The sequence below is a fragment of the Rattus norvegicus genome, chromosome 3 (assembly GCF_036323735.1).
Source record: "Rattus norvegicus strain BN/NHsdMcwi chromosome 3, GRCr8, whole genome shotgun sequence".
Lineage (NCBI taxonomy): Eukaryota > Metazoa > Chordata > Mammalia > Rodentia > Muridae > Rattus > Rattus norvegicus.
Genome location: NC_086021.1, coordinates 160,673,992 through 160,686,475, shown reverse-complemented (window position 1 = coordinate 160,686,475; position 12,484 = coordinate 160,673,992). Strand labels below are relative to the sequence as shown.

The 12,484-nt window shown below is 50.9% G+C and overlaps 1 protein-coding gene across 1 annotated transcript; it reads right to left on the bottom strand.

The window, feature by feature from the left end:
- Window positions 1-1,895: 1,895 nt before the first annotated feature.
- Window positions 1,896-6,512, bottom strand: Tmem74b (transmembrane protein 74B). Its single transcript, NM_001399501.1, has 2 exons — window positions 6,248-6,512; window positions 1,896-2,893 (listed from the first exon to the last, which is right to left on the bottom strand). The coding sequence occupies exon 2, from the start codon at window positions 2,850-2,852 to the stop codon at window positions 2,154-2,156; it is 699 nt and encodes a 232-aa protein (NP_001386430.1). The 5' UTR covers window positions 2,853-2,893; window positions 6,248-6,512; the 3' UTR covers window positions 1,896-2,153.
- Between the last annotated feature and the right edge of the window lie 5,972 nt (window positions 6,513-12,484).

The following is a 12,484-nucleotide window of genomic DNA, read 5'->3' as shown; positions in this document are numbered from 1 at the left end:
GGTCCACCGGCTGGGAGAGCTCAGCTACAATCCTGGGAAAATGCTTTCAGCATCTCTCAAATCTTCTTAATTCACGGACAAGGTAATGACTGCCTTGATCCAGTTACAAGTGGCTTCTAAGTAAGTTTTCCTACAGGAATGCAAAGCAGGATCCTCCGGCTTGAAAGAAGGAAAGAACAAAAGGAAGGGAGGGAGGGAGGGAGGGAGGGAGGGAGGAAGGAAGGAAGGAAGGAGGAAGCTGCTATGCCTTATCTTCTAGCAGTTTAGCCCCTAAATACATTTCATCGTGTTTAAACTCATCTGAATGGACGGTTCCAGGCATATGCTCTCAGTAAGCACCGTGGCCTAACATTCCCCCTTTACTGCCACAGGACTCCATATAGCATTTATCATCATCCTACAGATATGGGGAGCTGAGGCTGTAACTGGCAATGGCTGATTTTGCTGTAATTCCTCTAGATTGATTCCTGCCACTTGGTCCAGCATTTCCCCTGCTACAGCTGGGAGAAACCCTGACCTATCTAAAGGAGCCCTGGGCTTGGGACCTTTGGCTCCCTTGAGCTTTGTTCTTTTTAAGCCACACCCTCTCCACACCATAGCAGAACCTCCAAGGCCAGGCTGCATAATGTTGTCCCCTTCAGCCCTCCCCCAGCCCTGTGCTCCAGGCAAAAACTGCCAGCGTGAGCAGACACTTGATCTGTCTGAAGCTGTGATATTCTACCACCCAGATGTTCAAGCTGCCTGGGCTGAAGGTTTGTGTTCCACATAGTCAGGAACTCTCCAGCCTATGGATCCTGTGCCTCCCCATGTCTAACCCTCCCCCCAAACAACTAGGATGTCAGCTTATACAGCCAGCTCTGACGGAGGTCAAGGACTCATGAAAACGATCCCTTTAGAGTCTTCCCGTAGCCCAGACAGTATTGCTCTGGAAGTCATCAGGAGCCTTTTGGACTGGACAGTGCCTCCCCCTAATGTCTGCCACTATCTCCCTGCCCCCTAATGCCCACTTCCATTGTCAGAAGTTTAAATACAGTTTGGAGGGGCCCTGGAACTATTTCGCCTATGAAAGAACACAAACAGAAACCCACGTGGCTGGAGTCTCCAGGCCACTTGAGTGTACCCTAGGTCTTCCCCGGTGACTGACAAGTGCATTTCACCAAGAAGGGCAGCTGGACATCGCAAATTCAGCCTTAGAGAAAATTGTCTCCTGCTACCTGAATGAGATCAGTTCCAAGTTACAGCCCACCAAGGAGGGAAGGTGATAAGGTCCCAGCTTACAGAACTACAACCGAGTCCTCAGATCCTGATGCCCAGGGGAAACTGTGCTTAGTAAATGTGCCATTGCAGAGAATCAGTCACTGTAGGAAATCAGACTCCCCACCCCAAGACCAGTTCACACGGCGTCAAACTTTGGATTTAACCAAGCCTACTCGCCTGGGGTCTGTCATGAGACCACTGTCTCCTGGCAATGGTAGTCACCAATGCTAGGCCAGAAAGTAGCACTGACAATGGCCAGTCCCTACTAAATACCCTCGTCCCCTGAAGGATGGCCAGAGGCAGACTGGCTTCCTATTCCCAGGGCAGAGGTGGCCCATCCTGCGGCACCAGCTCCTCTCTGATGTGACTGAGCGACTGAGGTCTGGAGAGGGAGATGTTATGTTTCGACCAGTGGGGTGCTACAAGGGGTTCACCTCAGAACCAACTTTTCCCATCCTCATGAAGCTACACTCTACCCTAGAAGGTCAGGTCTGAAAGGTGCCTGTACATAGTCAGTCACCCAGCACTCTCACTTGGCTAATGAAGACAGCAGACGTCTCAGAATTCCCCAAGGCATGAAGAACAGAGGCGACCTTTCACATGACTCCCAACCCTGAGAAATGCCAAGCAACCTCATCTTCTAAGAGCAGTGGTTTCCAAAATGTATTTTTAGCAGCAGAAGCCATCTTCAAACAAAGCCTTATGCAAAAAACTTCAAGCTGCAAACGCATCAGCTGTGTTTGCCTGAGTGATGCCTAAGCCAGGCCCCAGGCTGCCCCCACCCCAGCACCAAAACTCCCTCCACAGCGCCCTCTGTGGATCTCACTTTGAGGCCCCAGGTTTGGGAAGCCTCCAAGCTTTGCAGCTTAAAGCAGCAAAACAGGGTGGACTCTTACTTAAGAGCCCTGGGTGGTATAGCTGGTCTCTGAGACTTGGACAACCTCGTTCTCTACTAGAACCTGGCCTCCGTCCCCAGTGAGTTGCCTCATACGCAGGTTGATGGAGCCGTAGGTCTTTCTGGATCCCCTGCCAGGGACAAAGGACTGCCTGCGGTACAGCTCACCCTTGCACAGAGAGACCATGAGCAGCACAGACAGGAGCATGCCACCCACTGTGAGCAGCCCGAGGCCTGCAATGATGCATTTGTCCAGATGTGAGCCCAAGCGGGCATAGTACATCTCTAGGCGCTCCATCTCCCTTGCTGTCACTGTGTCAGGGTTGACTCTGGCCTCTCGGGGGATGGCGTATGCTGTCACCACCAGGAGGATTCCGCTCACCAAGAAAACCAGAGCTGAAACAAAGCCATAGTCCACTGGGCGGCTCACAGGTTCCAGGCCTGGTCCCTCCTCTGAATGCAAAGAAAGGTCATCCCGATGGGACCGGGACAGTGAGGGGACGCCTCCAGGGGAACTGGGGGAGTTACCCAGTCTGGTATCCCCAGGGTTCTGGAAATGAGCCTCCTGCTCCTCAGAGAAGAAACAGGCGTTCTCCACACCCATCCTGGGTGGCGCCACTGGGCCCTGCGGGGCTGGTCTCCTTGGAACCTGGGGACCATTGCTCAATGTCTTCAGTTCCAGACCAGGGGGAGATGCCATTGGAAAGAATGACCCCAGCTCATCCCTCGGCCCCTTGGCAGCTAGAAGAGAAAACAGGATGTCAGTTGAATTTGCCTGCTGGAGCTCAACTTCACACTTGTCCCCTAGCACAGTTTTGGGGAGCCATGAACAGTAGAGCAATGTGACCCATGCTACATCCCCACCTCACAGTGACTGGTGTACTTAGGCTCTCTTGGCCTCAGTTTCCCCACTGACCAAAATCCCCAGTGACATTACTAATACCACTCTCTACTCCACAGTACTAAGGAGGGGTTGAGGTGATGATGGAGGAATTTAGAGGGGCTATGGGGTCCGTATTACAGCCTCCTTGCTGAGCTTAAGCAAATGATTGAGTTCCTCTGCAGAAGCAATGTTCCCATCTGTAGCCTGGGAAGCCTCTCTCATACACTGTGGTAAGGATTTCATCTAGTGACGCTCGTCAGGCTGTGGCCAGTTCAGCTAACAGGCAATGTTGTATGAACATGTGTAAGGTAGGGTGATGGTGTAGGTATGGCAGACCTAGTCAAAATGGTACCCGTACTAGTGGGTGGAAGCCTGGTGTGGGGGTGATGCACAAGTGGGAAACTCCCTAGCAGCCAGATGATGGGAAGGGGGACCCCAGAGACCAGCTGGGCCAGTTCATAGAGGATTGTGAAAGCCAGGCCAAGAAGCAATGGGCAGGCAAATTGTTGGAGCCAGGAAGGCTGGGATTTGTGTGGATTTTAGAAGGTGGCAGATCAGATGCATGGAGGACAGGGTCCAGGGTGGTAACAGGACAGAAAGGAAGGTAGAGAATGGAGAGCCTTTGTGTAAATATGTAGGGGTTGAGAAGTGGGGACAGATACCTGGACACATGCCACACAAATTCACTGCACATGTGCACTTGGATCAAAAGGCCACCAACAGACTGAGCTCACAAGAGTGCTGCTTGTTTCATTTCCAAATCTATTCATTGATTTTCGGTGAATTAGTTGTGTGTGTGTATGCAACTAATTCATCAAAACTTATATATGTGTATACGTGTGTATACACATAGGTGCCATACAGATACACATACACATAAACATATAATAAATACACTGATCTAGGATTGCTGTGGATTCTCCATCAGAGAGCCCAGACCACCTGAATCCCAGCTTTCCCGCATGTCCATGTGTCTGTCTTTTCTTCCTTCCCTTGGTACCTGAGTCAGGTCAATCCCCAGAGCCATGTCTATGCAGCAGATACTCAGTCCTAACTTCTCTTGCAAATCTGGCTGCCATGTTCCACCATCCCCTCACAACACAGACCTGGCTGGCATTGATTGGGCTTTTCCCTTCTGTGGCTCTCAATTCTTCATAGGTACACCTTCTTGGCACCTGTCACTTCTGACCCCACAGCAGAAGCACAATGTTCCATACATACTCTGATGTCCCGAGGGTACATACATTCGCAGCCCTGGCACACAACTGCGCAGGCAGCAGAGACCCTAGGTGTGGAGTGGCTCTCCTGCTCTGACTCTCTGAACTCTCTGGTCACTCTCCAGTGTTCTGTGGGCAACACGAGCGAATAACTGAAGCGATGGCAAGTGGATGGATGGATGAATGAATGAGTGAATGAATGAATGAAACTCGGAGGGGCAGAAGTGAGAAGTCTCTGGTCTTCCCATGTGGATGTGTTTGTTCTCTTAGCAAACATGTGGCCTTTCATCCCAGTTCAAAGACTGCTACTTCTCACAAGTCCTTTCTATCCCGGTGTTCCTCCACACCATCTCTGTTTAATATACGCTGAGCATTGACTACCTGTTAGACTTTCCGGTTAGCACCTTACTCAGGAATAGCTCAGCTCTGTCACCGTGTTTTAGAAAACACACTCAAGAGCCCATGGTATATGTATGGGGACCAGGGGCCAAGAGTTGAATATGTGTTCCCCACATACTTGTAAATCCCACACACTGCACCTTCCTTCCCTGACTCTTGGAGACCTCACTTGAGACAGCAGGCACTGGCATCCTGATCTCTCAGAATCTCCCTGTTTTCCTAGTCTGCTCTCAGTTCCCAGAGAAGGAAGGAAGGGTTTGTTGGCTTTTTTACTTTTTGTACCAAAAGCCACTTAGAGCCTGAAAGTAGGTGCCACTTAATGGCCCCCGCCTGTCAGGCCCTCGGCAAGCTCGAACAACATGGGAATGGTCCACAACACCTTCCCTAGATGGGTACATTAGTGCCTCAGATCCCAGAGGATATCCAGGGTACTCAAATTCTTAGAACAGGAGTCTCTTGTACCCAAAACTTTTTCCTTAGGCTGCCTGGGTGAAGGAGCAAACACAAGGAGGCTTCCTCCCTCTAATAGCTTCAGAATGTCTGTTTCTCTCATAAGATGTTTAGTAAGTTACTAAAGGGCATTCCTACCAATTACCCAGACAACACACACACTTGCATACACTTACACACACTTACACACACACATACACACACACTGGTGCTCACAGATCACACTCCAAACACAAAACCACACCAGTTACTGTAATTGTATCTGCAGCCCTATGGTTCCTGAAAGACAGGTGCCCCCTACCCCAACCCCACCCCCGTTCCATACTCACTGTCCCCTGGACTATTCCCACAGCAATGCCCACAGACCCGGGAAGTAAGTGTGACTCACAGATCCACGGGTCACTCTGGTGGTACCCACAAGAGGGTAAAATTGGGAGAGAGAGGGCGGGATGAGAGAGGGAGGGAGGAAGGGAGAAAGAGACTACCTCTAGCACTGCTGAGATCTAAGCAGGATCCACCCAGACCTGCCCAAGTCCAGCACTCTCACCCATGGCGCATGCTGACACCCGGGAGCCAGACACACTGCGAGGCTGGGTGAGGCTTCGCAAACCCAATCGATAGACACATGCACTCGATAGTACACAAAGCCTCGGGCGCGCAGATGCAGACACGCAGGTCCACGCGGTTATACCCAAAGTTCTGCGCGGAAAGCCCCACTAACCCGGCCCCCCGCCTCCCGGGCGCCCGCCGGCCCGCAGTTCACACCCCCTGCTCCTGCCCTTGACCGCCAACGCCACGGGCCGGTGCAGGCCAGACCCGGCGGATCAGCGCTCGCAGAGGGGCGGCCCTGGCAGGCTGGGGCTCGGTGGGGCCGGCGTGCTCTAGGGTGCCCCGGACGCGTGTCCTTCGTTGGGCCGCGAGGTCAGGCGAGCTGTCCTTCGCAGCCACTCCCCGCCTCAGGCCCTGCGCCGGCGGCTTGCGGTCGGCGTGCGGAGCCGTGTCGGGCCTCCCCAGTCACCGCACGCCGGAGCACAGGGCTCCGGGCTGCCGAGGGTGTGCGCAGATCCCTGCTCCGCCGCTGCCTCGCCCTCCCCGGCTCCCGCCCCCTTCCCGGCCCGCCCGCAGCGGCTGCCCGGGCGCACGTACCTGCTCGCGCCGCGCCGCGCCGGGCTGCACCGCGTCGGCCGCTGGGGGGCTCGGAGAAGGGACAGGGCAGGGAGGGAGCGGCGGATCCTGGAGCGCCGCCGATCGAGCTCCGCCCGCGGCGGACGAGGGCGCCGGGAGAGTTAGCGTGGGGAGGGAGACGGAGGCGGCTGCGGGTGCCCGGCCCCCACCGCCCCTAGAGCCACCTCTGTCTCGCCCGCGCGCGCTGCCCGGGGAAACCCGAGGCTAGGAGCCCGCGGCGCTGGGTGCAGGGGCGGGGCGAGGGAGGGGCGGGGGAGAAGACCCCTCCCCTGCCTCTGGGGGAGACCCTGCTACACTCAGGGATGCTTTTTCCACCCCAGGTAGGATCCAGGGTCCTCTTCAAGGTCTGAAGATCCGGAGCCTCTTTGCTGCGTGGGGCTCGATGGCTCACGGGCGCCACGTGAAGGCAGAAACGAAGCCTCTACCCACCTCTGTTTCTGATGGGTGTCCTTCTGGGGCATTGTCCACAGCCACGCACACTCTTAAGCCCCAAAAGTCACCTGCAAGGTCCCTTCTGCTGGACAGCCTGTCTGGCTTCCTCGAGGACACACTGAGGTCCCTCCATCTAGTCATTCCTCTGACCTGTACCGAAGTGGGGCCGAGGCAGGTGCACAGGTTTCTGTTTTAAGGGGAACTCCTCCCTCTTGGAGGGCCCAGGCCAAGCCCAAAGGGAAGTCTGGTGAGATAGGAAAGGTTATGGTTTCTGAGAAAACTTCATGGCCAGCTTCAGGTAGGTCTTATTATCTCTCTGAACTTCATTGTCCACTGTTGTCCAAGGGAATCATAACTGCTGACTCAGGACTCTGCTAGTGTGAGAGGAGGCCATTCTGATATCCAGGAAGACAGCTAAGGTGAGAAAGCCCTACCGTGGCCCTGCTGGCAAAGACTCATAGGTCCTATTCCAAAGGCATTTAGTCCTCACCCACTAGGAGAGCAAAGGCTGTCTTGGAAGCCTTGCGGGCCTACATAACCAGGCCCTGTGCTATACCTCCAGAGCTAACTAGGTCTGCCTCCCTCTATCCTTCCAGGCCTGAGCCGATTGCATCTGCACAGGGAAGCTGGCAGCGGTCACCGATCCTGTGCAGTTCATCTCCACCCCTCACGGGGTATGACCTTGTGCAAAAGTCCCTCTTTAAGCTCATTTCCCATCTGTAAATGGACTCAGGACTTACATGAATTCCATGAGATCCCAACCATTAGCATGTCCTTAGTTCCTTCCCTGTCCTGCATAGTCCTGCCTCACAGCACATCCCCAGGGGTCACCCTGTTCCCTCACTTCCCTCAAGTCTTTGCTCACATGTCACCTTCTCAGAACCACCTGCCCAGGCCATCTTCTTAAAAAGAGTAGCGCCCTGGCACCGTTCATGCCTTGGCGCCCTGCATGCCTTCACTCAGAATTTCTCTCTAAGGCGTTCATCGGCTCCTGAGAGTGTATTTCCTTGCTCAGTGTCACTTCTGCTTAAAAATAAGTAACATGCTGGGTGGCAGTGATACAGCCCTGCACTGGGGAGGCAGAAGTTCGAGGCCAGGAGGTTGTACAGAGTGAGTTCCAGGACAGCCAGTGCTGCACAGAGAAACCCTGCCTTGAAAACCAAAATCAACCAAACCAATCCAAAAACGAGCCAAGTAAATAGTACAGGCCTTGTCTGTTTCCCTCCCTGGTGTATCCCCAGAGACTTAAAAAGGAGCCAACAGGTAGGAGGCCCTTGATCTATATTCTTTGAATAAGAATTGAGAGATGCACAGCTATTCTTTGAGCTCCTACTGTATACTTGCAACTAAGCAGAGGGCATCCCTACCCTCAAGAAACTCCAGTGATATTCCAGAAGGAAAAGGGATACACACAGGTAGTGCTGTAGCTGCAGTAAAGTCTAACAAAGGTTCCTGTGCCATATGCATTGGCCTCTCAGGCAGGGTGCTTGAATCTTGGGGATGGGATAGCTTTTTAGCCGAAGAGGGGACTGGACCAAGACGGGCACTTACATAGATGGCAAGGCAGATGGATCCAGCAGAGGACTAGCGTGGGACAGGCCTTGGGGCAGAAGGGAGACGCTGAGCATGGGCACGGAGGGGTATGGTCACAGTGGGAGACCAAGGTAGGAGCATGGCAGATGAGGCTGTGCTGGACAGGAGCCAGGTTTCTGCCTTGAAGGCCAAGAAGGGCGTTCTCAGAACAGCGGGATCCCACGTGGAAGAGTATCAGTAGAAAGTTAGCCAACCTCCTATCCTTTCCCATGTGAGTTTGACTTTTGGTTGAAAAGCTCAGGGTTTTTGGTTTTACAAGGCCAGAGATATATTCCAAGTTATTGGGCAACACCGTTTAGATAAATATGACTCCTGTAAAGAAAGCTAGAATGATCCACACAGCAACGGACGAGAATTTTAGAGCAGTCAGTATGAACTCATGTTCATCTTAATATAGATGTGGGTGATCATGCATAGAAATACTTACAGAGCAGTCCTATGTGCTTCTGACGCCATGGGTTACCATGCAGACATGGCCAAGTCCAAGAACCACACCATGTATAACCAATCCTGATAATGGCACAGAAATGACATCAGGAAATCCTGGTCACAAAGATATGAATCTCTTAAGAGGGTTGACCCAAGTTCCTGAGGAACTTTGCCAAGAAGCACAAGAAAAACCTACAGATGATGTAGGCCAACAATGTGAAGGCAATGAGGGCGTGTGCAGAGGTCATCAAGGTCCTTGTGAAGCCTGAAGCAGTTAAGACCAAGATGCCAAAGGGCCCCTGCCACAAACTCAGTCATCTGGCTTTCATGGCTCACTCCAAGCCTAGGAGGCAGATTCTATTCTGCATAGCCAGGGGTAGCAGGCTACGCCAAGCAAACCCCAAGCTCAAACCAAGGCCACGGCCAGAGTCCTAGCTCTGGCCCAGGCTTCGGCTCCAGTACAGGTTCTCAAAGGTGCCCAGGCCCCTGTGAAGTCCCCATAGAAAAGGCGTCTGTCTGCCAATGTGAAGGCAGATGGAATTGTGGGACACTCCCACACATTATTTGCAGGTAGTCAGTACCCTATGGGTTTGTTTGTTTGTTTCGCAAATAATCGTGAGGCAAGATCTATTTAAAAATATTTACAGAAACGTGCATATACATGGGTTCACACACATGCATTTCTTTGCTAGGAGCAATTGTACTTTATAGCAAAGAGCACATACACCTAACACAGAGATCTTGGTTTCTTTTACGTGCGTGCGTGCGTGCGTGCGTGCGTGCGTGCGTGCGTGTACCTATGGGAGTCAGTTCTCTCCTTCCACCATATGGATCCTTGGAATCAAACTCAGGTTATCAAGCTTGGAGACAAGTGCTTTTCTGGCTGAGCCTGAGATCTTCAATACCGTTCTTCAATAAAAGGAACCAGGACTCCTTGGAGCAATGAGGCAGAAAGTATATAAGATGAATCAGAGTAAATTCTACACCCAGGGCTGGAGAGATGACTCAGCAGTTAAAAGTAATGGTTGCTTTTCCAGAGGACCCAGGTTTGATTCACAGCACCTTCATGGCAGCCAACAGCCATCCATATGTAACTCCAGTTCCCAGGGATCCAGTACCCTCTTCTGGCTTCCATAAGAACTAGGTATGCATATTGTACATGGATTACATGCAGATAAAATACCCATGTACATAAAGTAAGACAAATAAATTCTTTAAAAGATGTTTAATCAAAAAGAAGTCAAAAAGACAGAGTACAGCTGGATGTGGTGGTACATGCCTTTAATCCCAGCATTTAAGAGGAAGAAACAGGTGGATCTCTGAGTTTGAGGCCAGGTCTACACAGCAAGTTCCAGGACAGCCAGGCTACACAGAGAAACCCTGTCTTAACCACACACACACACACACACACACACACACACACACACATACTCACATACATACACTCACACACATACACACACACTCACTCACACACATACATACACTCACACACATACACACACTAACACACACATATACTCACACACACCCACATACACTCACACACACTCACATACACACACACACACACACACTGATGTGATCATATCAAAAGGCACAGGTCAACTTAAAAGTGCTGCCAGCCAAATCTGGGGAAAAAAAGTTGAGCAACAAAATGGAAACTGGTCTAGTGATTCTGGGTTGTCACTGAAAGCATAGAAGAATATTCCTGACTCCATCCTGATATAAATAGCAAAATGGATTAATGAAAGGACAAACTACTGGACCGTATTTTATCTGTGTGGCCCCATGGTCCTCAAAGCATGGGAACGTAATGCCCTACCTCAGGCATTGACTGTACCTAGTAGCGGCCTTTCCAAGGGTGTGTGTGTATGGTGAAGGGAGTTACGTAAGAACCTGAGAAACCTGGTGCACTTCCCTGGGCCAACACTTAGTCCAGGTCCATTCTAGTGGTCAGATTATGGTGCGAGTGTGCATCCTTGTTATAAGGCAAAGAAAAAGATGCTTTAGTTGAGTGAGGTGGTGCACCGCTGTAGTCCTACTATTCAGAATGTTAAGTCAGGAGGATTGCTGTAAGTTTTAAGTTTTGTCCTGTCTCCTAAAAAGGAAGGGGGAAGGGTAGTTCCATGTTTAAGAGCATTTTCTGAGGGGTTGGGGATTTAGCTTAGTGGTAGCTAGGCAAGCGCAAGGCCCTGGGTTTGGTCCCCAGCTCTGGGGGGAAAAAAGAGCATTTTCTGCTCTTGAGGAGGACCCAGGTTGGGTTCCCATCCCACAGACATGGTGATTCACAATTGTTTATAATTCCAGTTCCAGGGGATGGGATGTCCTCTTCTGGTCTCCTCAGGCACCAGGCACTGCACATACACAGTACACACACATACATACATGCAGGCAAAACATACAAAAATCTTAAAAAATGACTCCATCACAATTAATATTTCTTTTTTATCTTTATTAACTTGAGTATTTCTTATTTACATTTCGATTGTTATTCCCTTTCCCGGTTTCTGGGCCAACATCCCCCTAACCCCTCCCCCTTTTATATGGGTGTTCCCCTCCCCATCCTCCCATCCTCCCCCCATTACCGCCCTCCCCCCAACAATCACGTTCACTGGGGCTTCAGTCTTGGCAGGGCAAAGGGCTTCCCCTTCCACTGGTGCTCTTAGTAGGCTATTCATTGCTACCTATGAGGTTGGAGCCCAGGGTCAGTCCATGTATAGTCTTTTGGTCACAATTAATATTTTAATTGTCCCTTTAACCTTTACAACTCACAACCTCAAACTAATCACGTGATCACACAGATTCTGAGCCCGAACTATGGGACAGGCTATGAAATACTTGAGCAGTTCCCTTCAAAACTGAGAAATTACCACAGGCCAGAGGAGCTTAAAGGAGTAACTTCATACATGTATCCTGGGTAGGAAAGGGTTAACATTGGCACTGTAGCGTCAGAGGAAATCATGGGCTTTATCATGCTAATATCATGTTGGTTTTTACACTGAAACCAACACACAGCCCTAATTTAAGGACATTTGGAGTGATATATATGAGAATGCTGTACTATCTAACCTCTCCCCCTTTAATAAACCAAAACCAAAAAGTTATTACCAGGCATAGTAGCACACAGCCACAATCCCAGCAATTGGGAGGCTGTGGCAGCAGGTGAAAGGAACCTTGGCTAATAACTAAGTTAGTTGGTTAATTACCATTCTCTAACAACAGTCGGTAAAGCTATAACTACCCAATGGGAAATTATACTTCAGGCTTCCTGAACATGAGGACTTGTATACCTGGAAACAGGTCCCAAGGGACATGAAGCATTTAAGTCAGGAGGGGACCCACACCCACTCAAGAAGTACTGTTCTGCTGGGCACAAGGATTTCCACTCACAGCAAAGCGTGATGACACAGGAGTCCCTGTCCTACATCCTCCTGAGCAGGTCAATGCCAAGTGTGACCTAGTGTCATCTGTAGATGTGGGTACCCAGTTGAAGTAACAACAACCCCGGGAATGATGTGGTCAGCCTTACGTTGTGAATATCTCCTGCCAGCTACTTCCATTCATAGGGAGGAGATCAAGAAGGACAGGTCATGTGTGCAGTTTTTATGGCCTTATTGACAAATGGCCAGTTCTCAATAAATTAGCTGTGATTGTGTGAGAAGATGTGACTTGTGAAACAGAATGCAGCTCTTCTGGAGAACATTAGAGCATCACTTGGTGGTCTAGAACTTCCCAGAGTAG

Coding starts and splice junctions, on each gene's coding strand:
- Tmem74b (NM_001399501.1), bottom strand. CDS start 2,852: ATGGCATCTCCCCCTGGTCTGGAACTGAAGACATTGAGCAATGGTCCC.